At 36.3% G+C, this 25,731-nt stretch overlaps 1 protein-coding gene across 1 annotated transcript in view; it reads right to left on the bottom strand.

Annotated features, from left to right (window-relative positions):
* Window positions 1-22,249, bottom strand: part of LOC101156712 — a 38,262-nt gene extending 16,013 nt beyond the window's left edge. Inside the window, exons 1-56 of the mRNA XM_020704537.2 lie at window positions 22,142-22,249; window positions 19,337-19,428; window positions 19,109-19,127; window positions 18,978-19,014; window positions 17,260-17,382; window positions 16,869-17,068; window positions 16,677-16,780; window positions 16,066-16,178; window positions 15,689-15,946; window positions 15,439-15,513; window positions 15,102-15,337; window positions 14,708-14,798; window positions 14,421-14,564; window positions 14,143-14,345; window positions 13,946-14,055; window positions 13,482-13,594; window positions 13,180-13,356; window positions 13,067-13,098; window positions 12,519-12,616; window positions 12,367-12,389; window positions 12,257-12,278; window positions 11,695-11,722; window positions 11,524-11,602; window positions 11,295-11,441; window positions 10,987-11,192; window positions 10,751-10,851; window positions 10,535-10,653; window positions 10,287-10,463; window positions 10,171-10,202; window positions 9,996-10,093; window positions 8,842-8,864; window positions 8,728-8,749; window positions 8,607-8,634; window positions 8,426-8,510; window positions 8,107-8,253; window positions 7,621-7,832; window positions 7,376-7,479; window positions 7,081-7,193; window positions 6,835-7,011; window positions 6,710-6,741; window positions 6,514-6,611; window positions 6,161-6,183; window positions 6,051-6,072; window positions 5,937-5,964; window positions 5,772-5,856; window positions 5,527-5,673; window positions 4,252-4,463; window positions 4,030-4,133; window positions 3,703-3,821; window positions 3,459-3,614; window positions 3,031-3,245; window positions 2,849-2,934; window positions 2,585-2,721; window positions 2,361-2,486; window positions 2,102-2,292; window positions 1,911-1,999 (exon numbers count right to left, since the gene is read on the bottom strand). Of these exons, the coding sequence (XP_020560196.1) occupies window positions 1,911-1,999; window positions 2,102-2,292; window positions 2,361-2,486; window positions 2,585-2,721; window positions 2,849-2,934; window positions 3,031-3,245; window positions 3,459-3,614; window positions 3,703-3,821; window positions 4,030-4,133; window positions 4,252-4,463; window positions 5,527-5,673; window positions 5,772-5,856; window positions 5,937-5,964; window positions 6,051-6,072; window positions 6,161-6,183; window positions 6,514-6,611; window positions 6,710-6,741; window positions 6,835-7,011; window positions 7,081-7,193; window positions 7,376-7,479; window positions 7,621-7,832; window positions 8,107-8,253; window positions 8,426-8,510; window positions 8,607-8,634; window positions 8,728-8,749; window positions 8,842-8,864; window positions 9,996-10,093; window positions 10,171-10,202; window positions 10,287-10,463; window positions 10,535-10,653; window positions 10,751-10,851; window positions 10,987-11,192; window positions 11,295-11,441; window positions 11,524-11,602; window positions 11,695-11,722; window positions 12,257-12,278; window positions 12,367-12,389; window positions 12,519-12,616; window positions 13,067-13,098; window positions 13,180-13,356; window positions 13,482-13,594; window positions 13,946-14,055; window positions 14,143-14,345; window positions 14,421-14,564; window positions 14,708-14,798; window positions 15,102-15,337; window positions 15,439-15,513; window positions 15,689-15,946; window positions 16,066-16,178; window positions 16,677-16,780; window positions 16,869-17,068; window positions 17,260-17,382; window positions 18,978-19,014; window positions 19,109-19,127; window positions 19,337-19,428; window positions 22,142-22,170 (6,067 nt within the window). The 5' untranslated portion in view covers window positions 22,171-22,249. The remainder of the gene's footprint in view (window positions 1-1,910; window positions 2,000-2,101; window positions 2,293-2,360; window positions 2,487-2,584; window positions 2,722-2,848; window positions 2,935-3,030; window positions 3,246-3,458; window positions 3,615-3,702; window positions 3,822-4,029; window positions 4,134-4,251; window positions 4,464-5,526; window positions 5,674-5,771; window positions 5,857-5,936; window positions 5,965-6,050; window positions 6,073-6,160; window positions 6,184-6,513; window positions 6,612-6,709; window positions 6,742-6,834; window positions 7,012-7,080; window positions 7,194-7,375; window positions 7,480-7,620; window positions 7,833-8,106; window positions 8,254-8,425; window positions 8,511-8,606; window positions 8,635-8,727; window positions 8,750-8,841; window positions 8,865-9,995; window positions 10,094-10,170; window positions 10,203-10,286; window positions 10,464-10,534; window positions 10,654-10,750; window positions 10,852-10,986; window positions 11,193-11,294; window positions 11,442-11,523; window positions 11,603-11,694; window positions 11,723-12,256; window positions 12,279-12,366; window positions 12,390-12,518; window positions 12,617-13,066; window positions 13,099-13,179; window positions 13,357-13,481; window positions 13,595-13,945; window positions 14,056-14,142; window positions 14,346-14,420; window positions 14,565-14,707; window positions 14,799-15,101; window positions 15,338-15,438; window positions 15,514-15,688; window positions 15,947-16,065; window positions 16,179-16,676; window positions 16,781-16,868; window positions 17,069-17,259; window positions 17,383-18,977; window positions 19,015-19,108; window positions 19,128-19,336; window positions 19,429-22,141) is intronic.
* Between the last annotated feature and the right edge of the window lie 3,482 nt (window positions 22,250-25,731).

Below are 25,731 nucleotides of genomic sequence, written 5' to 3'. Positions count from 1 at the left end.
AATATTTCTTAGCCCACATTTCATTACAATGGCGCTCTTGCCTCACAGCAAGAAGGCTCCTGGTTCAAGTCCCAGTTTGGGGACTTGAAACAGAACATCAATGGGGGACCTTTCTGTGTGGAGTTTACATGTTCTCCCCGTGCATGCGTGGGTTCTCTCCGGGGTCTCTGGCTTCCTCCCACCGTCCAAAAACATGCTTCATAGGTTAATTGTCAACTCTAAATTGTCCATAGGTGTGAATGTGAGTGTGACCCTGGGACAGACTAGCGACCTGTTCAGGGTGTCACCTGCCTTCGCCCATAAGTGGACGGGATAGGCTCCTGCAGCCCCGTGACCCCGAAAGGGACAAACGGAAGAAAATGAATGAATGAATTCTTGTAATTAGAAATGTTGCATTTACTAACTAAATATTTAGTTAGCAAATTAAATGTTTAATTTAAAGCTAAGTATTTTTTTTACAAATACATATTTAATGTACAAACTAAATGTTTAGTTTGTAAATTAAATATTTAATTTCATAAAATTAAACATTTAGTTTGCAAATTAAATATTTAGATCTGACCTAAATATTTATTTTTCTAACTAAACATTAAAGCTTTGAAACTAAATATGTATTTGTTAAAGAAATATTTAAGTCCAAATAAAATATTTAGCTTTTTAACTAAGTATTTATTTTGGAGCTAAATGTTTAAATACTAACTAAATATTAAGCTAAGATGTAAATTAACTTGATGGTAAGCGGAAGTGGACTATCAAAATAAAAGCTGTATTTTGCTCTGTCTCGGAAATGATTCTTGCCAGACTTGTCGTCTATTATGTCTTTGTGCTATACTGATTCAAGACATGTCCAACCTGCTGGCTGAAAGCATTTATGAGCACTTTTAACCCTTGTGCTATCTTAGATGACCCCACCCTTACATTGATGTGTTCTCCCTACCATGACAAAGGTGGATAAAGGTGGAAAGATTTCATGTAATCCATGTACACCAGTGAAGATCACAAACCATTGAAGAAAAAAGGTTCAGCGCACTGTCTAGTGGGTCTAGATGACCCAACTCCCAATGTTAAAGTGCCTAGGAGAGCACAAGGGTTAAATGCTTTTTTTTGTAATTAGGCTTCTTCTCAGGGCAGCGCAGCACTTTTTAGACCTGTCGGTACAGCCACCTCTGTTGGAACACTGAGCCGCAGTAGGAGTCCCTCCGGCAACCTCACCACATACTTTTCCTTTTAAAAATGTGTGTTGTTTTTTTTTTTATTAACACCAAAGTTAAAATTGTGATCTCTTTATTTTTGTAGAGTCCACAACTGTGCTGTTTTGGTCCACAGCCTTCTGACATTTTTTTTTTCTTATTTTCTATCGCTTCCTGCTGCTTCTCCTGTTTTGGTGAAAATCAGAACCCCGCCCCAGTGAATACGGGCTCAATACCAGTCCCTGTACTAATAGAAATGACCTCAACAGTTCTTTCTAGCTCATGCAATAAAATAATTTTATAGTTATGAATCTTAAATGTTTAGTTTGGAAACTAAAAATTTAGGCCGGATCGAAATATTTATCTTGCAAACAAAATGTTAATTTTATTTGTAAACTAAATATATAAAAAAAATGTTTAACTTTAAATTAAATATTTAGCTTGCAAACTAAATATTTAGTTAGTAAATGGAACATTTATAAATACATGAATTAGAAGGTAAAAATTTGGAAAAAGGAAACCTGCTTTTTTTCTACTGAAACAGGCTAAATAGCCAAAACTATTGCTGGTAGAATTTGACTGATTCATTTTACAAATGGCATGCCATAAGTATTTGACAAAATACCAGTTTAAAAAAACTGACCTGATGATAGACGAAGTTAGAGGTAAAAATGAAAAACTTGTGCTTAATATTCAAGGATTAAAAGATGATCAACTGACCTGATGACAGATAAACCTTGATGGTGTTGTACACATCTTGGTTGGTGAAGTCAGTAACAGAGTAGTTGTAGGAACCAAGAGCAGAAACACTGAAAAAACACAGAATGAACTCATGAGAATCACTTTCAGGAGAACACAGTTATTTTGTCTTTATTGTAACATGAGAATGGATTTGTAAAAAACAAACATACATCTTCTGGAAGGCCAAACATGAGGCGTTGATTGAGGTGATTTGGCTGATCTGAGTCTTTGTGAGGAAGACCAAGTAGTTGGGGAGACCTCGATCAAACCAGGCGTTGACCTCTGACCTGCTGGAGCTCCTGAGAGCAATGGGCCAAACGCAAGGCAGAGTTCTCTGTCTCACCTGCTCTGGCAGAGACTCCTGAAGAGAACATTCAGGTTCAAGTCTTTGTGCTTTCACATTGTTTTGTGTGTTTGTGTTTTACATACAGTTTCTAGAAACACTGGTATCTGGAGGTAGCTGCTGTAAAGCTGACAAAGCTGTGATTCTTGTCCAACAACATTTGTGTGACGCAAGAAATCCCCAAGATCTGATGGAGGCATGGAGTTTATCAGCTACAGGGGAGACACAAATACAAGAAATGTTACTTGAGTTTTGTTTTTCTGTCCTATTACTTCAGAGTTTCCTGCAGACAGCTTTCATGTCCACACACCTGTTGGTTTCTGTCTGGAGGAATGAGGGACAAGAAGGTGGTCAGGTTGGGGAACTGGAATCCCAAGAATGAGCTCCTCAGGAAACTGTAGAAGCTGTAGCTGTAGTTGTCCCCATAGCAACGGAGAGGTGATGGACCTACATTGAAAACATTTTTGGTGAAACCGGTTTAAGGTTCAAGGTTTCACTTGTGTTTTCTTTGCTTTTAAAGAATCAAACAAAAGAATAAATCTTCAAATGTTGCCCTTCCATGTGGTGTATTTACCTTTAAGAGACTGAATGATTTGGTTTTGAACTCCTGTCTGTGTGTCATTGCTCAGGGATGAGATGGTTAAATTGAGAAGTTTTACACTGAAACAAGAAAAATTTTATGTTTAAAAATCTCAAATCAAGTTAAGGACAAGGCAGAAAAACATGTTTGTCTCTTATTCCTGGTTTAACACTCACCCTTGCTGCTCAATGCTGCAGTTTCTTCCTGCCAGTATATTAAAGTATGGGGCAACATGGTATGGAGCCATGTTTACCAGCAGGGGGCGGAGTCGATCTTGGAGCCACAGTGACACGACTGCATCACTGACTGACGGACTGGAGAGGTTTGCGCGATCAAACACAACCTGCAACATGGCTGACCTCACAGCAGAGGGCAGTGTGTTTTCTTGACCCTGCAGAAAAATAGAAACTGCATTTAAATATATGTCGTTGTGGAAAGAAAAACGTTTTGACTGCACTGATATGTAATTAAAACAGTTAAAACTACTTGTGTTGGCTAAAAAAGTGGAGTTTAGTTTAGTAAATACTAATCTCCAAGTTGTCGATAAAGCAAAGAAAAACACCTAATTTATTTGCTTCTTGTATTAAATCTGAAAAATATTTACCAAGATAGTAGGTGAAAAATTATCAAAGAAGGAGGCCAATTGTTGGTCAGGGACATAACTCATCAGCTTGGTGACCTGGTCAGCAGATATGAGCTGGCCGGGTGTGGAAGCTACCTCTGCAAGCTGTCTGACTGACAGCACTGACAGGGCTTCCATCTGCATGTTCAAACACAGAAAAATAAAATGATAATGTAATGGTATGATGAAAAAAATTATACAAAATGCACAAGAAAATGGAACAGACCGCAGAAAATTGTGGGTAGAGCTCTTTGATGTTCTTTATAGAAAGGAGAACAGAAAATCCCCCAACATTGTTCTGGAGCCACTGTGTGCTGCTGGTGATATTGGAGATACAGCCAGGATCTGAAGCACAGAAACATATAAACCAAAACAGTTTTTTAGCAAAGGAAAAAATACTTATAATCTCTTTTTTGACATATACATTTTGCAAATATTCTTTGTTTCTGTTGTACATTAGTTTTATTGTTGTTGTTTTTTTCAATATTATCTTTTTTTCCCTTAATTTGTGTGTCTACAAAAGTTTGTGTTTTTGGTTGAAGCAAGTGCTCACCTGCAGTGTTGTTCCTACTCAGGTAAATCTTGATGAAGTGTGTGTACACAGGTCCTTGTTTAGAAAGACTCATCTGAGGCTGAACTTGACTTAGAATCTTCAAACTGAATTTACAAAAAAAAAAAAAAAGACAGCGTCAGAACAAAGAATTCAATGAGATGTATCAAAAACCTTTTGCCACATTTTTTCAGAAGAAGATAGAATATTTGCTGCACTGCTTACATATATTGGTAGGAGCTGCACTGCAAATCTTTAGCTGCCAGACATGAGAGGAAGTAACTGGAAACAGCAGGCAAGAACGGACGAAGTCGACTGTTGAACCACAACTGGAGCGTGGACGGATCATTCAGAGTGTTGCGGCTCAATAGATTCAGTCTGATTTCTTGAATACTGTCCAGAATCATGGAAGCCGAAGGGCTATTGGGGTTGATTTTCTAGAATACACAAAAAATGCTTTGTAATTTATTAAGATTAATGTGGAAAATAGTCAAATAAAATATGTATTTATATAACACTAAAACCAAAATGAGGGGCAGAACCTTTAGTCATCAGTCTCCTGTTATGTGGAACTTATTCCATGCTTTTTATGACACCATTATTGTCTTTTGGACCACATTGAAATTTTTCATCTTTAAGAGTCTTTATATCATAACATACAGTGGGGCGAAAAAGTATTTGGTCAGTCATCAGTTGTGTGAGTTCTCCCACTTGAAAAGATGGGAGAGGTCTGTAATTTTCATCAAAGGTGTATCTCAACTATGAGAGTCAAAAATGGGGGGAAAAATTCAAGAAATCACATTGTCTGATTTAAGAAAAAAAAACAAGATTTTGAGTCGCCTAAAGGTTCAGAATTTCTTTGTTCTTGAAACCTATGCAGAAATATATCTTCACTAATTGCTCCACATCTTTTATGTGCAAGGAAGGCTCCGATAAACAGACAACCTTTGTTTTTTTTTCTCATTAATTTATGATATTTAAGGTCGTAACTTCATGACTTTGTACTCGTAATTTAACAGTTATGAATTTTTTTCTCGTAAATTTACACTTTTAAAGTCATAATTTAATAAAGAATGTTTGTTTTGTTTGTAAACTGGCCCTAAAACTCGTTATATGATGTTGTAGATACTGTTGTTGAGGTATATCTATGATGAAAATTACAGGCCTCTCATCTTTATAAGTGGAAGAACTTGCACATGTGGTGGTTGACGACCTACTTTTTTGCCCACACCATGGGTGTAGAAAAAACTATTATGAAAAACAGTCAGTTTGACTAAAAGGAATTTAGTTTTGTCTTGGTTTTATGTTTTAAAGTGTCTTTTTGTAACACCAAGAGAAAAATCAAGTGAGTCAAAAACCTCAAGTAAACTAAAAACAACAATAAAATTTAAAACTATTTTGCATAAAAAGGAAACTTTCCAGTAGGTTACAAATCTATTCCTAATTATCCTCTTTAAGAACACAATTTAACACAAAAGCAACCAGAAAATGAATTCATACTGAGTTGGCCAGAAGATCCAAAGCTTCATCCAGCACCCCAGAAGCTTCAGAGAGAAGAAGCTTCCAGACTTCATTGGACCCACTTGAACTGGATGATCGATCACACCTCATTATCTCTGCCAGATCTTGTGCTGTCAATGCGGAAAGCTTTACAAAAACAAAGAAGGTAAAAACTGTAGAAACATGAACTTGTAACTTATTTTGGAAATACAGAAGTTGATCTGAGGATTTTCTTTTTGTCTTACAGAGGCACAAGCAATCTCCTCCACAGAGAAGTCACAGAAATGTCCGCTCATCTTTCCACTGCTGAGTTGAAGCTGAAGCTCTGTGCTGTGGATCAATTTTATACAAAAGCTCTATTATTTCTCAAATTGAATGAACAGTGAGATCCTTGAAAATACAAGACATACCTATTCACTCCATTGCAAATATCTGACTCTGTATAAAAGAAAACACCACAAATGAATGAATAATCAAATGTGCACCCTTGCACATTAACTTCCAAGCTTAATGAACATGCTTACGATTTGCTGTGATGGCGTTGCACTTGGGAGAAAAGACACACAAACCTGGTATTAGTCTTTTATTCACATTTTTTAAATGACTGAAACTATTGCAAATCCAATACAATTACCTCTCCACTGTAAATGGCACAACCTGAAATACCAAGAAGAAAAAATCTCAGAACAAAATACTGTCATAACTGAGCCTGTTCATAAAAACACTCTCTCTTCGTCTTTAGGTCACTTTAAGTAGTACAGTACTGACATGTAGTCCCATTAGCAATGCAAATTTCAAGAGAAATCTTTGTTTTATTTTAAAATGCTACATGGATTGAATATTTTTTTCAAATTTCTGAACTCAGGTAGAAGTCAAGGAATAATGTTAAAAATACAAACCACATCAAGAAAGAGGTTGTTGAGCTACATCGAGCAGAAAGGTTTTGATAAATGAAAATCTGTGATGTTGTCTGAGAGAATCCCTTACCAGATGGTATATTCTTGGAAAGTTCATATTTGTTGTTTGTGATGGCTGAGGAAACATCAAGAAAACCTGTGGCTGCTGCATCGTCAAGTCTACTGAACCTAAGACATCAAAAACAAGTGGGGAAATAATCAGAGTATTTTTTTCCATTTGAAATATATAAAAAAAGAGAAGATCTGAATCTGGATCTGAATCTTACAGGGTTTTGTATGAAGAGCAGGACAGATCTCCCTTTGAAAAGAAAAATAAACAAAAGCATAGTTTCTCTGTCAGAAATATTCATATTTTAATATTTTCAAAATTATAGAGCTATTTCTTGTTTACCATTTCCAGGAACACGACAAGGAATGACAGGAACTCTGTAAACTTCCTCTCTCTTGGAGACTCAGTGAAATAATCAAAGAGCTTGTTGATAATGACGTCTGTGTTTGGCAGAGTGGGATATTTCAGCACCAGCAGCTCTGCACTCTGCTTTGGACTCAGGACACTCAGAGCCTCTATCTGAAATGGATATTTTTGTTATTAACAATACATTTGCTGTCAAAAAGAAATGTGATGTTAAACTCTTACAGGATTGAACTGTGGGTTCAGATCAAACATCTCGGTGACAGACAGAAGCTCTGAGAAAGAACCCAGGTTGTCCCTCAGCCACTGTGCACTGCTATTGGAGGCAGACACACAGCCTGGACCAGATTGATAAGATGTAGAAAAACTGTTTAAAAGCTAATAATATTTTCTTCAAAGAACAGCACAAACTGAAGGTTTTAAATATTTGCAATGTAATAAATTATTTTCGTCGGTAAGTCATTTTTTCTTTCGTGTTCTCTTTTTTGTCTTTTTATTTTTTTTCCTGAAAGATGCTCACCTGCTGTATCATTCCTGGACAGGAAAATCTTGATTAAGTTTGTGTACACAGATGATCGATTTTCAAAAGTCATCTTCTCCCAGACTTGGCTCAAACTTTTCAAACTGAGTTCAGAAATGATATCAATCACAGAAATGAATCAACAAAATTCAGGCTAACTTGTGTTATACTTTAAAAACATTAGTCAAAATGTGCAGTTTTTTTCCCCTCTTATAATTATAGTTGATCAATGCTGCACTGCTTACATAAACTGGTAGGAGCTGCACTGCAGTTCTTTTGTTGCCAGACATGAGAGGAAATCAGTGGAAACTGCTGGTAAGAATGGATGAAGGCGTCTGTTGAACCACAGCTGCAGCATGAAGGGATTGTTCAGGGCGTCAGTGCTGAACAGGTCCAGTCGGATTTCTCTTATGCTGTCCAGGATCACAGACACTGAGGGACTGCTGGGGTCAAAGGTCTAAAACACAAAAAATATGTCATGAACCACAACACAACAAAACACAACAAAAATTACAGGTGAACAAGCATTATTGCTCTAGAGTAAAACCAAGAGGATACCGTATTGGTAAAATGAAAAATAAAAAAACTACTATAAAAATGAACAAATCTGAGAAAGCGGATAATTTTTTATGTATGAGTATTTTGAACATGCTCCATGCTTCAAGGCTGTGTAAGAAAAAGGTCATCTTTCTAAACTATAAATTATAATTTTTAATGAAAAGAATTCCTACTGTGTTTGCTAGAAGATCTAGAGCTTCATCCAGCACTCTGGTTGATTTAACCAGGAGAAGTTTCCAGACAGGTTTGGACTCATTTAAGCTGGAGGATGGACCACACTTCATCACTGCTGCCAGGTCCTCTGCTCTTAACGCTGAGAGCTGTTAAAAAAAACAAGATGGACAACGATAAAATGAGCATCAATTTGACCCTGTAAACAAAACTTTCCAACACTGTCTTATGGCTAATAATAGTTCAAGATGTGTGTGTGTGTGTGTGTGTGTGTGGGTGTGTGTGTGGGTGTGTGTGTGTGTGGGGGGGGGGGGGTCTTACAGAGGCACAAGCAAATTCCTCCACAGGAAAGTCACAGAAACGTCCATTCATCTTTCCACTGTCCAGTTGGAGCTGAAGCTCTGTGCTAAAGTTGTAAAAGTACAAAAAGCATTTAAATTTACCTTAGAAAAACTTGAAGATATTAAAATTAGGTTAAGTAGATACAATGTATTATCTCTACCTGTTGACTCCATAACAGGAGTCTGCTTCTGTAAAAGATTTACATGAAATAATGTTAAATATTAAACTAACAAAAATAATTTATCATAAAGCAAAAATCTGCATGCAGTGACAATACTCACCATTGACCATGGTAACATTGCACTTATAGGAGAGAAATACAAACAATTTTAATAAAAAAATTATATTCAATTATCAATTAGCATAAATAAGAATACACAGACACATGCAGTTACCTGTCCAGTGTATATGATGCAACCTAAAGAGAAGAAAAGTTAATTAAAAAGAGCAGGGTGAATTCTAACAGGCATTATTATTTTACCAGTATGCCTTCTGTAAAAAAGTAACACACAGCTTGATTTTTTAACCACAAACAAACAAATGACAGAACTACAAAGCTATTTCAGCCCTTTGTGTTACATTAAGTATGAAAGGTGGTATGTAAATAAAGACTGATTTGAGTTATCAAGAACGTAGTTGCTGGCTTTAAACACTACATGCAATTGATGGCTTCTTTGTATTTACTCATGCTCTAATCTTTTTGCAAAATATGGTGGTCATTCAGACAAACTGTGGTCTTACATGGGCACGAATAAAAGGCTTTTTGAGTTGCAGTTATGTTGAAATGAATACCTAGATAGGCTCTGCATCGATTTATTCACCCAGAAAATGTAATGTATGAATTTTGAACTTTCTTCACTAAAAGTAAAAGAACTCATCTACAATATATGTCATGTGTAAATGTAAACAAAAAAATAAACTACAGTTTCCACAGATTCAGTGATGATTAGTGTTTAAAAGACAATATTTAGGAATAGATACCACCTGATTTTACTTTCTTCAGACAAGTGAAGATAATTACAATATGCAATGCTGTTTAAAGGTAAAAAAAGAAGCCTAAGATGAGGATTCAATAAACCCTACAAAAATATGAACTTTTTTCAGGATCAAAATTATTTTAGATAACTCTCTACTAGTATTCTGCTCACATCAGAATATCTGTTCAAACCTATGACCATAAATTTGCTTTTTCTATCATGTGGGATTCTCACATATACTATTAGTATTACATTAGATTTGCTTTATTGTCATTGTCTGTTGTACGATGAGATTGAAGCAACACCATAACAGGGCAAGAATAGCAAGGAAGAACGAAGTACAATATCAAACAAACAGATCAGTATATACAAGTGTACAAATATAAATTTTAATGATGAATGTCCAAAATTAGTGTGCAAAATTGAGTACAAAAAATGTGTGTGTATTACATCAGAAAACAGAAAACAACATTTTTTTAAAGACCATGCATGAAAATTGACATTTGTGTACTTAATAGTGTAGAATAGCACTGCTCTAAATTCATTTACAAATGCTGTAATTACAATCTTACCAGCTGGAATGTAGTTGGTTAAAGCCAGTTTAGTGTCCATTATGGATGATGCAATGTCCAAAAAAGATGTGGTTGAGGTGTTGTCAAGTCTGGTGAACCTAGAGAACAAAAACAACTAAAATCAATTACAATGTCTATAAAATCTCTTCAAATTAGGAGAATATTCCAAACTCACAATGTCTTGTATGATGGACAGGACACATTTCCCTGTCAATGCATAGGAAAAACAAGTTTAATAAAGATTCTATGAGAACTTTTGTTTATTCAAAGTGAGAATTTTTATCAATTTACCATTTCCAAGAAAACGACAAGGAATGAGAGGAACTCTGTAAACTTCCTCTCTCTTGGAGACTCAGTGAAATAATCAAAGAGCTTGTTGATAATGACGTCTGTGTTTGGCAGAGTGGGATATTTCAGCACCAGCAGCTCTGCACTCTGCTTTGGACTCAGGACACTCAGAGCCTCTATCTGAAATGGATATTTTTGTTATCAACAACACATTTGCTGTTAAAAAAAGAAATCAGTTGTTAAACTCTTACAGGATTGAACTGTGGGTTCAGATCAAACATCTTGCTGACAGACAGAAGCTCTGAGAAAGAACCAAGGTTGTCCGTCAGCCACTGTGCACTGCTGTTGGAGGTAGACACACAGCCTGGACCTGAAACAAGTAGAAACAGCTCAAAATAAAATTGTAATGAAATATTAAAATGTTTCTGAGTAGTCATTTTAGATTTTTCTTTGATGGCCAGCAGTACCTGTGTGAGGTTCTGACAGGAAACGGAGGATAAAATCCCTCAAGACTGTTTGCTGCTGTTGGAATGTCATGTCTCTGAACTGACGACTAAACACCTGCACTCTGTTGATACAAAATGTGTTCATTTGACTTCAAAAACATGCAGTTTTTATATCTATTGTAACATTATTAGATTTCATATCTTAAAAGTAGATTACAAAGTATAGGTGGCTTATCATTGTGTGAACAAATGCTTACATCTGATGGTACGACTGACAGCTGAGGTTCCGGCTGCTCAGACACAGCAGGAACATTTCTGAGGCAGACGGCAGGAAGCCACTTAAACGCTCTGAGAACCACAACTTGATCACATTGCTGTCCATCAGCTGTTCATTAGTTAGCAGGAAGAGCCTCATCTCTCCAATGACATCCAAAATCTCAGGTGCTGATGGACTGACCATAGACTGTTGGAAATCAAATTCAACATAAGAAGCATTGTGACTGCATTTAGGAGTGAATGTTTTGGGGTTTCACAATATGATCTCAGAGTTTGCTAAAGAACAAACCATGCCAGCCAACAGGTCCAGTGCTGGATCCAAGACATTGGAGAGTTTAGTGAGCAGCAATTTCCACAACACTCTGGAGCGGCTGCTGTTTCTGGGCAGATCACATCTCAGGAGGGAAGCCAGCTGATTAGCTGCAAAATTCTCCAACTGTGGAGAGATAAAACTTGGTTTTCTTACATTATGAGTGACAAAATATCAACATTCACATTTAGTTTTATTAGAAAATCACCTGTGCACATGCATATTTCTCCAGAGTAAAATTGCAAGGAACGTTGGTGGACATGCTGATGTAGAATTCCAGGTCAGAGCTGTCGAAATGATGGAGAAGAACATTTATGTCAGTTTAAAGTAAATTATTAGTCAAGAATATTTTGAATAAATAAAAAATAACTTGGTATACCTGTCAATGTCTTTGCAAATGTCTGTGCCTTTAAGAAACAAGATTAAAAACCAAAATTATTTTGTTTCCCTTCTTTCTCCATTTTAAAACATAAAATTATACAAACTTGGTGAATAATATTTCCACACAAAAACAGGGTTATATTGAAAGTCTGTGGGCTAAAAATCCTAGAAAAGCTGCTCTTTGACTGAATTTAATATAAGCGCATGAACAAAACTTGTGTTTTATTTTCTGACAACAGTTCTAAAAGCACTTTATTAGCTGAAAGGAACAAAAAAATCACAATATCACTTTCATATTTTAATGCCAACCCAAAAAGATCCCAAACCACACTTGCACAAATTGTCACAATAATTCACATTTTAACTCTAGCCAATCTCATATTCTTTCTAAGTTCACCTTACAGACATTTAAACTTTATGCCACACTGTCTTGTTTTTCCCTCTTCCTCCTGCTTAAATTCCTTCAGTGGAGTTAACCCTTTGTTAGGATTTATCGTTACATTTTCTTGGAAGCTTCATTGTTAAATATTAAACTCTGGACAAAAAAACAGAGCCCTTACCGTTAACATGTGTTTGTGGACACTGTGAATCATAATGTTTAAAGTGCATATTAGAACATTTTTACTACAAATATCATTTTACATTTCAAACAAATAGTTTAAAATCTCACCATCATATCCTTTGTCTTGCAGTCTGTTCAGAGATAAACATGAAAGCATTACTTCAACAAAAATTAGAAAAACTAACGACCATTTAAAAAAAATATAAATGTCATGAAAATGAGTTCATGCTGGTATAAAACAATTAAAAAATAAAACTTACCTTCTGGCACAATATTGATCAAATCATTTATCAGAGCCCAGACAACTGGTTCTAAGTCTGGACTCAGAGATGGGATGACGTTGTACAGTTGATCCGCACTACAAACCAGAATAACATGTAAAACCAACTGCACAACCAAAAAAATAATCAAAACAGAATGAAGACTTTTAAGAATATAAATATTGCAATGAGAAAAAAAGAAAATCTAACTTAATCATTAAATATGTTTTAGTAAGCTTTCATTACTTTTTGTTTTTGTGCTTTCTACATTAATTTTCACAAATCCCTTTTTAAGCCAAACTGGAGGAAAAAATGTATGTCTATTGACAAGAACCTAACAAAAAGATTTAACTCAAAGTTTACACCTAAAACATTTTTTTCTGTTAACTTTACTACAGAAAGACAAAAAGAAACAATGATCCTGTCTCCCTGTTATTACAGTAAAAAAAATGTATGTAACACCACTTGATACCAGCAGAGGGCAGAATAAAACCATGAAAACCTTTCAGTTTTCAAACCATCTAGTGCAAGTTAGTGAGTGTACTTACAGAAGTGTGTAGATGCTGCAGGGAGGATTGATCTGAAAAATTTGAGATTCTTTACTATAGATTATATAGATTGATGACGTTTTTCAAACCATTGTCTTGACCAAATCTGTTACCTTCTGAGCAAGTTGGATTACAAAATACATAACTTCCAGAAATTTCCTGTCTTCAGGTGACTCAATCAGATAGTTAAGCACATAGTTTATGACAACATCTTTCTCTGGTGGAGTACGCAGAGGCAGCAGCAGCATCTCTGCTGTCTGGTTTGGAGTCAGAAGATGAAGAGCTTCCAACTGAACAAAAAAAAAGAAAAGAAAAAGTTAAATATTTAATGGTACTTACATTTTGCTTGATATACTTCATAGGTGAGAATATTTCAAAGGAATAAATATAATTTTTTTGCGTAATGAGCACTTACTCCATAGAAATTAGGGTTGAGCTCATAGAAATCAATGATGGAAGCAAACTTTGAGAAGAAGCCAACATTCTTTTCCAACCATTCTGCACTGTTATTGGCTGAACAATGAGATTCTGAAAATATTACAGCAAACCATATGTTTATTAAATTCAGAAAAACAGAAGATTTGTAAACAAAAAACATACAGTTTACCTTTAATCAGATTCAGACACAAAATGCTACTAAAAAGATTGTATTGGTGACTTCTTGATTAACCCACAAAACTTTAAAAATGTTACTTTGAAATTATAATTTAACAAGTTAAAATATTTTCTTTGGATAAAAATGCTGAATACACATTTTCTCACAATAATCATTGAAATGTTCAGTATATATCAGATGTTACACATATATTGCATTAGAAATAAATAAAAAAATTAAATTGTGTTGTACACTGGTTTGCCTTTGTGCTGTGTTTTGCTTACCAGAGAAGTTGTGTTGCTGCAGGAAAGAATAGATGAAGTATTTATAGATGTTCTGACTGTAAATCGGGTCGGCATCCATGAAACTCATGGATTCACCCAGTGCTGACACTCTGAAAGCAGCAGGTCAGAGACAGAAGTCAGGAGGATTACAGCGACACACGTGAACACAAAACAATCAACACACAGCTGGAACTCACAGGCTTTGGTAAACAGGACAGGAGAAGTTCTTGGTGCTCAGACAGGACAAGAGATCTGGGTGTACATCAGGCAGGAGGGGCAGCAGCTTAATCTGGAACCAGAGCTGAATGAAGTTGGGGTCATTCAGGTGCTCCTGGGTCAGAGATGGAGCTTCACCCTCACCAAAGATCTCCTTTATTTCAGATGACACTTCCTTGAAGTTCTGCAAAACAGAGGAGTCGTCATATGATAAAATGACATGATGAGATTTGTTAGGTTAGTGTGGTTCCACACTTACAGTGTTGAACAGTTCCTTGATCAGGAGGTTCAGACGTTTGGTCAGCTCCAGAATCAGTCTCATTATTGTTTCCTCATTCAATGTCAGGTTTGTGCGAGCAGCACAATGCAAAACATGAGCCACATTTTCCACTGCATCAGTCAGCTGAAACATGAAAATAACCAACAAAAAGACTGAAGTCGTCAGAAGTGGGGACACTTTTAAGCTGCTCAGAGGACAGGATTACATAAATGTGCTTTTCTAAACTGCTTTGATTAATAGAACTTAGGGAAGGAAGGAATTCTCACCCCACAATGGGTCTTATCAAGAGTGATGCTACAGACATCCTCAATTTCTGGGTTTTCAGAGAATTCATTGCCTGCAGGATTGTCCAAATAGCTAAAATACAAAAAAAAAAGAAGTTTACATCTGAAGTAGGACAGAAGTACCACAATGTAATGTACAATATGTAAAATTCATTACTTTTATTAATTGATCAAAATAGTCATATTTCTTCACTATAGTTACCTCATAAAAACATGACAGTTTATTAAAAAATTAAGTTTTTGTTTGTTTTACCTGCTAGTGTACTTGAGCATTTGGCTAATTAATCTCATGTGTCCTTTTTAATGCATAATCTGAGCTTGATCTTGTTTTCAACATAACCTCATAACAGTTAAAAAAAATAGAATCTTGACTTACAAAAGTTGGTGAAAAGCAAGTTTGATGCTTTGATGCTCCAGGATTTCATTATTTGTGATAAACCTCTGAAGCAACGGTATGACAACCTGCTGGTACCAATCCCCCACATTTGTCACATCAAACTGTGGTTCTTTTGGAACTTTGTCTTTTGGATGATACATGTCAGCCAGTTCAGCCAAAGTCCAGTTGAGCAGGAACTGAGTCATTGTGGTGCTTCTTAGGTCTGACACATTTCTCTGAAAGAACAACACACCCTCAGACATTCAACCAACTGCTGCTCCCAACTCACCAATTTCCACACCAATTCGTACAGATATGTGTGTGAGAGTTCATCTACCTGACGCGTGAAGGACATGAAATCATGTACAAAGCTCCCAATGGGTTTGACAGCTGTCATAACTCCATTCAGGATCTGTAAGAGTCAATAAATGGATCCCATTTACTTTATCTGCATTTATGCTCAGTGGTACAAGTTATTAACAAAAAAATCTGTAACATTGCTTGTTGATCATTGATTTTTGATTAGATTTTGTTAATGTAAACTTTTTGTGGCTTTATTCATTTTCTACAAAAACAGAAAACAGCACCTTTCTGAGCTTTTCACGTGGAGACAGGTGGTGAGACTGATGTGCAGGCTGTGTTGAATAGGAAGGTAATGTAGATGATTCTGCAGGTGTTGTCCAGCTCTGGTCACCTCCGGGGCGAGCAGTGGGTGTGGAATCAGAGCCTCCTGTTAACAAACTGTGGAAGATCAGGGATAGGGTGCCATTTTCAAAGCGTTCCACTTCAGGCCTCATGAGTAGCTCTGCTTTCTGTGCAGGAGACAGCAGGTGAAGCACTTCCACCTATGAGTGAACACAGAGGGAAATTAGCAGAAGGTCAAATGTTGCAATCGTTGAGTTGATTATGATTTCATAAAAGTTAAATAATCTGTTCTGCTTCTTCATCTGTCAGTTCAACTCACTCCACTGAAAACCATGTTGAGAGCAGAGAAGTCCTTCATTCTGGCCATTGCTCTGAAAGCACCAAAATTCTTCATCAGCCACTCCTCACTGCTTTCTTCTGTGTCCGCACAACCTGTAAACAGATCACACACTCACTGAGGCTGCAAATCCTCCTGTGTGGCTGACAGAGAGATGAACCAAGCAAAGCACCAGTTTTGCCATTCCAAATTATTTGATCATAACCATGCAGTTTGCACATGCATGACAATAGGAATAAAGTTTGTATAAAATTTAAATAAAGTTTGATTTGAATATACTATCAACTAGGCCTTCTCGATGAATCGCAAACCTATCGTCATCGCAATATCAGCCTGTGCGATACATGGGTCCCAAAAGAAAACTGCGATAAATGGTTACTTAAATGTTTACACGTGTTAAAATAATCTAATGGCAGCTTGAAGTATTTCACAAATCCAATAAAGTAATTTACTCATTTGACCAATCAGATGGAGCCCTTCATGTTGTTGCAGCCCTTATATATTACAGTTTTTCTCAATTGGTTTGGCTCATTTCTTGAAACAGAAATGTTTCCATTCCATAAAAAACAAAAGCCGAAGAATATCAATTTTACCATAAATTCCGTCTCCTGACAGGAATGGATACATGAAGAATGTGTAGATCCATTTTTGCTGAGCTGGATTCATTTCTGAGTAATGTTGACTGAACTCTTTTACCCTGCAAGAGTGGAGGAGATGATGCACAAAGACAAGAATCAAGAGTTGGTCGCACAAAAAAAGGGTTTACAAAAGAACTGGATACATACACAGTCTGGTAAGTGGAGCAGCTGAAATTCTTGGTACTGAGGCAGGAAAGAAAATGCTTGGTTATGGATTTCAGCAGCGGTTTCATCTTGATCTCCAGCCACATTTGGACCAGGGCTTCATTTTGAAGTGGATCTGCTCTCCCGTTTAACTCCAGTTCTCCTTCCAGAGACAGCAATGGCACACCATTTAAGCTGGATTTCTGTGAAAGTGATAGTCAATGGTTGGTTATAAAGAAGAAAACTGGAGCAGTTTATTCCATTTGACATCAACAGTGAAAGGATTACATGAGCTGTAGGTCAAAAACATGCATTCTAAATCAGGATTGGCATTGGTGCTGCACAGATCAGCCGGGACCTTCCAGAACTATTAGTCCTTGAGTATTAGTCATACCATGAAAGTGTAAATGTCCATGGTGCCTTCAAGGATTCTTTTTAGCCGGTGCATGTGGTCTCTGCCGGTGTCTGTTGGAGGCAGCCCGGCACATTGCAGGAAATGAGATGTTGCATCCGGCTCCTTTAAATGCAACGGAAAAGTTCAGGAACAACAGAAACAGGTTTAAAGCATCTGACTACACATCCTAAACCTGTCACAAAGACACCCCAAAAAGAACTTGAGGTCTCTTCTCATGACTTAATGGGTTGCCTTAAAAGTTGTAACACTTTAGAAAAGACAAGTGTCCATTTGTTTACTCAAAATTGATAATTCAAAGATATGTCTTGAGGATTCTATAAAAAAACTTTTAACAAAGGAAAGCAATATTAAGTGAAACTAAGAAAAAAGTGTGTAAAAACATTTGATGAAATGTATATCTTCTTTCTCTTTTGGCTTTTCCCATCAGGGGTCGCCACAGCGAAACAACCCCTCTTTTGAGGATGAGTTGCATGGTTAACTTGGCAATGTTTTACGCCGGATGCCCTTCCTGATGCAACCCTCTCAATTTATCTGGGTTTGGGACCGGCACAGAGGCAGAGAAGGGAACAGGGAGCAGCCTGGATTTGAACCCTGGTTTCACGGACGGAAGGTGCTGCAAACCAGCACGAGTTAAACTGTCCCCTAAATGTATAAAGGTATATACATTTTTTAATTCAGTTGGATAAAGTTTTAAAAAAGTCTTGTAGTTATTGCTCTGATGTAGATGTATACCCTTTTTAAATGATAAAACTAAATTAAACACAGAAAATTCAGTCAATTTCTGTTTGATTTATGTGTAGAAACCATGCACAAAATAATACAGTAAGTTACACCTACAAAAGGTTTGACACCTGAAGTCCAAAAATTCAGAGTTTTTCTTGACAGAACAGCAAACCTTTTCTTGGAGTTAACTTCTTTTATTCTTTATAGCTTTTCACAGAAATAATTCTGTTAAGTGTCAAAATTATTGGTTTACTGTACAGTAAACGCAAATATTTGAAAAAGTTTAAATATTTCACGACAACTTTTTGCAGGATGAATAACTTTAAGAGTGTTAAAATGGTCAAGAGTCTGTGTTTTTTTTGTTATCTTGAATCTTGTCCACAAACTGCATGTGAGCACACCGTGTTCCCAGTAGCTGAGATGACTGCATGCGGACAGAAATGACTCACGTTTGTTCCATCAGATGGCCAGACTAAGTCACTGTACTGAGCCTTGAACTGGTTCATTAAGTTCACTGTACAAAGAACTAATGCCTGTCAACAGGAACAGAGTTCTAATGACGTGTAGACTCGTGCACTGAAGAATTAAGATGGTATTTCTGATAAACCATTTGAAAGGAGGTGTTTCTTTCATTTAGCTTTCTGCCAGGTCATGTCTTCATCCTTAAAATATATCTATTCATTGACTCTTATTCTACTTATGTCATGCATTATGTTACAGCAGGTAAATAAATCGTGACCATATTTGAATTGATAAAATCCTTTAAAAAGACATTTAAACCGTTTCTAAACATAAGATCTCGTTCATATAATTAATAAGTACTTTACTCTCGCTTATCTGTAAGCTAAACAAATAAAGTTAAGTTCTGATTGCTATTTAAATATTATAAAAGTGGCAGTTTTTACAAATGATTGACCCATAATTCTGATTATATGTTGAGACCAAAAAAAAAAACACAAATCAGGAGAACTCACCGGATCGCACATATCTCTTCTTGCACATGTTGTATTTCTAAAGGTTTTAATCAAAAACAAACACATTTAGGAACAAAGTGCATCGTGACTGATTTGTTTTACGTAAAGGGTTTCAAAAAAGAAGGACATACCTAAAGGCAGCTGATCCCACTGTTAAGAACCAGTTAGAAAAGAGTTAGAAATGAAAGACATATAAATCTGGCACACTAAAAAAAAACACATTTAGTGCCTCTTAAACCTCTTAAATGGTATACAGGTAGTGCTTGCAAATACAGGGGGAACACATGTATTTTCAATGTATTTGCGCTTTAAACTAAAACTCACAGTGCCTCACATTACACAAGTAAATATCCCCTTACCACAGAAGGTCCCCAAGTAAATCAGCAGGAAAAAAGAGTGTAATTTCATAACGCAGTAAGTCTCATGGGACGGGGGGACTTTGTGAAGAAAGCTGCGGAAGAGAGCACAGAACAAAGTAGATAAAACAGTAAACCGACAGAAACCACACTAACTGATAGGATTTAGGACTGATTAAATAATTGACAGACATATTTCATAGATTTGTTTTATGATAAACCTTCAAAAAAAAAAGTTTAAAAAAAGAAACTTAATTGATATTCTGGTCTGACCCGGTGTGTCAAAGGCAGGTGCAGCACAACAAACACAGGTGTCTCAGAGTTCTTATGTAATGACGTGATGAAGCTATGAGGATTTTGAAAAGTTCAGACATTGATAAAACAGAAATGGTCTTTTATCAGGGAGTGGCAAGCTGCCCTTTTATCCTGTCTGTCCACTTTTGGGATAAAAGAAGTCAGGGAGTGGCAGCCAAGTATTTTACAGTTGACCTCTCACAGATGCCTTTAACGTAACCATATCTGAATCACAAACAATGACGCTCCAGCCAAAGGAATAATGAAACTCTGCACCATTCAACCTCAAACAATGACAAAAAAGGTATCTGATGAATGTTTTGTAAAGCAGTACCACAAATCTATTTTAATGTCTCAGAACTTTGTTTTCATTCTTAATCAGATTAAAATGTGTTTTGTCAGTGAAGGCTACTGAAGCAGTGTGCAGAGGTAGAGAAAAACCCACAAAATATTGACATATTTTCAGAAATTTTGTGGAGGAAAAACTTCTGGAAGACTGAACACATCATGCCAAAGCTTTGTATCTTACATGTCTTTCTACTACACCTACTTTTTCATGTTTACTCATAAATGAATTTAATAATCATCAAGCAACAAATTTTGGAATTCTGCCTATTCCAGATTTTGTTTGTATGGGTCTGTATTGTAAAAAGCTCCATTGGTCAAATAAATTTGTTTTTCCCAAAAAAATTAGATTCCTTTAGAGATGGACTGTAATTGTTTTTATTGTCAGATGTCATTTCTCACAACCACTGCTATGAAACTAATGACATCTTTCTTAAAACAAAGGCTTTTTAGCTTTGATTAAAAGTGACTTATTATCTGATTCTTGCATACAAAAATGGAAAAAATGAAAGACTGAGGATCTTTCTAAAACCCAAACAAACAATTGGTTTTAGAACATTTTAAGACTTTCAAGAAAGTATACCTTACTGAGGGTATAATGTCTAATGGTTTTCTTTAATGATCACTTAACAGTAAAAAAATCTAAAACTCTTGAAGTGAAAATAAATAGAAATTTATAAACATAAAAATCCAGCAAGACAGTAATTTAACATTCAGACACAGGAAAAAAGCTCAATCAAACAATTTGATTAATTGAATTTGTCATTTCTGATCAATGTCAATGTCAACCTCTACAGGTGGAAAGTTTCTAATCAACATGACAACGTCAACACATAAGCGTCAACACATATAGAATGCTTTCCTAGAAAAAAGGGAATTCTGATTTCATATTCATTACACATAGCTTAAAAAATAAGACCAAATAGAGGCTGTATAGCTAATTCCAAATATTAGTTGCAATAACAATAAAGAACAATGGTAATGCAACATGTGGGGTATTATTGGTTTATATCAATCTCCATTTTGATGTGACAATTTAAATATTTACCTAAGTTCCCTCTTTCAAACATTTGGCAGGCTGGCAAAAGAAAAGTCTCGTTGTTCTGATTCTTTGTGACTAATAGCTATTGTCAAAGCTTTTTATGAGAAGAGGTGTGACATTCCTAGAAAAAAAGGAACATTTTCCTTTTCTGATGTACACTTTTAAAAATCCTTAAAGGAGAAAATAGTGATTTTTATTATTTAATTAAAATTACTTGAATTTCAATAGATAGATAGATAGATAGATAGATAGATAGATAGATAGATAGATAGATAGATAGATAGATAGATAGATAGATAAAGATAGATAGATAAAAAAAAAAAATAGATAGATAGATAGATAGATAGATAGATAGATAGATAGATAGATAGATAGATAGATAGATAGATAGATAGATAGATAGATAGATAGATAGATAGATAGATAGATAGATAGATAGATAGATAGATAGATAGATAGATAGATAGAAATAGATAGATAATAGATAGATAGATAGATAGATAGATAGATAGATAGATAGATAGATAGATAGATAGATAGATAGATAGATAGATAGATAGATAGATAGATAGATAGATAGATAGATAGATAGATAGATGACACATGGGACGACCCAGTCTCAGACCTTGGGCCTTTGAGGAAAGGAGGAAGGTAGAAATGTACTATACAAGTATATGCCCTTTACTATTTAGAAAGACAGACCGAACTGACCAGATATTAAATTGGCAAGACTGTTATTAGATAATATTTTTTAAACCTAAGCACAAAGTAATTTATTGTGTCTGTAACATTTCTGTTTAAGGCATTTCCAGGAGATACTTTGTTTTACAGAAAGCCAAACTTGATCAATTACTTTTTAATATAAGTTAAGGTGTTTGTCTAGCATACCAATAGTAGAATGGCAAGACAGAGACAGTCTAAAAGTGATGTTCTGATTCCTTACATTAATATGCCAGTTTGTAGACTGGATAAGTAGAGTTTCATCCACACACAACTCTGCTTTTTTGTGAATTTTCCAAAAGGGTAGAGATTGGTCACATAAAGCAGTTTTAAAAAAAAAAAAGCTAAATAAAATTGAGATCATTTTTAAGAAGTCAGATCGAAATAAAATGGAATAAATGTCTTACCGAATTTTGTTTGAAGTGTCAGTCTTCATCCGTTGTATAAAGTCTATGTATGTGGAGCACAGTCTCTCTACAGATTCACCTGAGACTCAAGTGTACCAGTTAAGGGTGTGTTGCCTTGTGACAATGGCACAAATGATGAGGGCTGACTCCTCTGAGCGGCAAAAGGGGGCAGAACCAGCAAACAAAAGACATGTTTTCCACCACTATTACTGAATTTGTGTGTATGTTAGAGTCTTTGTGTAGGAATCTTGGGGAAACATGTTAACTATAAGTGAACAAGCAAGATGAAGGAATGAAAACAGCCTCATGAAAATATCTCTAATCTGGCTCTATTTTCATAACATTTCATGTCTGAACAAGCAATTTTAGCAAAGACTGTTCAAACCATCCAGTCAAATTATGTTTCATGTTGAGTGGTCATAAATGTGACTTTGTTCAACGACACAGTACTGGAAAATTGTGTTTCCACTGCAGCCATATCAGCACAAAGACACCAAAACAAGGGTAAAGCACAATAAAAGATAAGAAGAGCTTTCATCTCAGGTGATCTGATATTATCAGGGATATTTTCCTAATAAAAAAACCCACTTTCCTTCAAATTAAATCTGTGAATTAGGGACAAATCGTGAAAGCCTGCTTATGGATCTGAGATTTATTTGCATGTGTTTGCAAACAAACATTCATATACTAGGCGTGTGCATGCGCTCACAAACACACGCAAACAGCAGGTGAAAATCTAGTTGAGCAGGTTTGCTATTAACTGACAAAATAAAGGAGGGTAGCTTAACATTACAGTAAGGGATTTATTACTGTAAAATGTATGTTAACAAAATTAAAAACTGTTTCCTGCAATTCAATTTTCACACTTCTAATGTTTCAACTTATTTCTTTTATCAAGTTACGTTTGGTGCATTGTTTGGATCTAAAGAAATTACATACATCAAATACCTATCTGATGAGTTTTATGGCCTTTGTGGTTTTGCTTTAGATCCATTGTTACTGCATTATAACAAATATTCAAATAGGCTTTTATGAAAAAGTTTTGTTTTGTTTTAACTTTCCTATTTTTTTTTACATAATGGCCGCACTTAATGACCTAAGAGATAAAAAAAAAAGAGTTTTCAACTTTCAAATTTTTTTTAAACTTCCAGTTTCATACCACAGTCACAATCCTGCACAGTGGTGTAGAGGTCAGCACTCTCGCTTCACAGTGGGAAGAACCCTGGTTTGGATCCCAGGCGGGCTCTTTATGTGCGTGATTTGCATGTTTTCCTTGAGTATATGTGGGTTTTCATGTTAGGAACTGGTGGTATAGGAATCAAAATGTAGAAGACTTGGCTTGGTGGAAACTTAAACATTTAATATACTGAAATATGACAAAGCCATGGGAGCAAGAAAAAGAGAGCCCAAGAAAAAACAGAGCAGATGACCTAACAAGGTTTAACTGAAAACCAGACACTTATAGACTAAGGCAGGGGTCGGGAACCTATGGCTCGCGAGCCACATATGGCTCTTTTGATGGTCACATGTGGCTCGCAGACAAATCTTTAATTATGGCCCGCAGCAGTCATAGACTGCAAGGACCATATTGTAACTGGTACGAGGGTCGAACACTCAAAAAGTCCAAAACGTCAAAAAAACGCGTCAAAACGCCAAAAAATGGGGTCAAAAGTCGCCCAAAGCACACAACGACACGACAATTGTGTAACGCAAAAAAAATACACACACACACGCACAACACCACCGCACAAACGTCAAAATTATAATCGCAAAAGTGACGACAAAAACACAAAAAAGCCCCAAAAAGCCCTCAAAGGACGGGTTTAAAGCCAAAAACACATGCCCAGCCTATAGTAAAAGACAGGCCGCATTGAAATACATAGGCCACCTGACTGCAAAAACTTCTATATTGTTTCTGCTTCGTTTCATTATTTTTATGGCCCGCAGCACTCACAGAGTGCAAGGACCATATTGTAACTGCTACGAGGGTCGAACACTCAAAAAGTCCAAAACGTCAAAAAAACGCGTCAAAACGCCAAAAAATGGGGTCAAAAGTCGCCCAAAGCACAAAACGACACGACAATTGTGTAACGCAACAAAAATACACACACACACGCACAACACCATCGCACAAACGTTAGAATTGTAGTCGCAAAAATGACGACAAAAACACAAAAAAGCCCCAAAAAGCCCTCAAAAGACGGGTTTAAAGCCAAACAGACATGCCCAGCCTGTAGTAAAAGACAGGCCGCATTGAAATACATAGGCCACCTGACTGCAAAAACTTCTATATTGTTTCTGCTTCGTTTCATTATTATTATTCTTCCCGTTTCTAACGGATCCGTAGATCGCAAATTTGACCCCCGCCACATACCCGAAAACTCACCAAAATTGGCACACACCTAGGATAAATTGAAAATGAATTTTCGGCAAAGAGAACATCACCCCCCCCCACGATGATGACATCACGGCGAGCGTTCCCGTCAAAAAAATGAATGGGCCTAAAATCGCTTATGGGGCCAAAAAAAAAAATTTCGAAATACAGTTACGAAACCAAAACACGTGTGTTGGAGATATCCCAAAGAAGTTATGAAATCATTATGGGATGGCCACACGACCTACGGCTTGGCGGCCATTTTGTGGCAAACACAGAGAAATGGCGATTTTCGTGTTTTTTGACAATATGGGAAAACGATACTTTTGTTTGAGCGATTTTCACGAAATTGCACACACATGCCACTAGCACGATTCTACAACTACCAAAGAAGTTTCGTTGACCTTTGACCTTGGCAAGGGGCGGCCATCTTGAATTTTGATAAAAAAGCACCTTTAGTAACGGATACAAACGAAAACTCGTCCTAGGGATTTTTTCCGATCTTTTTGAAACTTCTCGGGCATCAATGGCAAGCTACTGTGGACAAAATGTTGGAATTAGAAGTTGTAGAATTTGAAACGCGTGCGCGTGGCGAATTCGCAACCGTTGCCATTTTAGCTAGCTCGCAAATATTTTATCGGAAAAGCCTGAAACTGAAATATGTGATTCCCTGGCCCACACTGAATAAAATGATGTCACATACGACAAAATCGATGAAGGAATGTGGCCGTGGTAAACAAAAAACAATCGCAAAAAAAAGTGCTGACTCGGCAAAAAAAAAAAATTCGGATTTTTTTTTTAAGAATCGGCTAGCGAAACCCAGATAACTTTGTCTGGTATATCCAAACAAAGTTTTGAAATCATTACGTGATGGCGACACGACCTACGGTTTGGCGGCCATTTTGTGCCAAAATCTACCATTTTGAGTATTTCGCGATTTTACACAATATGGAAAAATGAACTTTTTTTCGAGCGATTTTCAAAAAATTTGACTCGCATGTCCGTAGCATGAGTCTACGATTACCTCTGGAGTTTCGTCGACCTTTGACCTCGGGAAAAGGCGGCCATCTTGAATCTTACATAAAAAACACCTTTGCCACTGGATTCAAACGTAAACTTGTCGTTGGAATTTTTATCGATCGTCTCGAAACTTTTTGGGCATCAATGGCAAGCTACTGTGGAAAAAATGTTGGAATTAGAAGTTGTAGATTTTGAA

Source organism: Oryzias latipes, chromosome 1 (genome assembly GCF_002234675.1).
Source record: "Oryzias latipes chromosome 1, ASM223467v1".
Taxonomy (NCBI): Eukaryota; Metazoa; Chordata; class Actinopteri; order Beloniformes; family Adrianichthyidae; genus Oryzias; species Oryzias latipes.
This window is presented reverse-complemented; position numbering and strand designations above follow the sequence as displayed.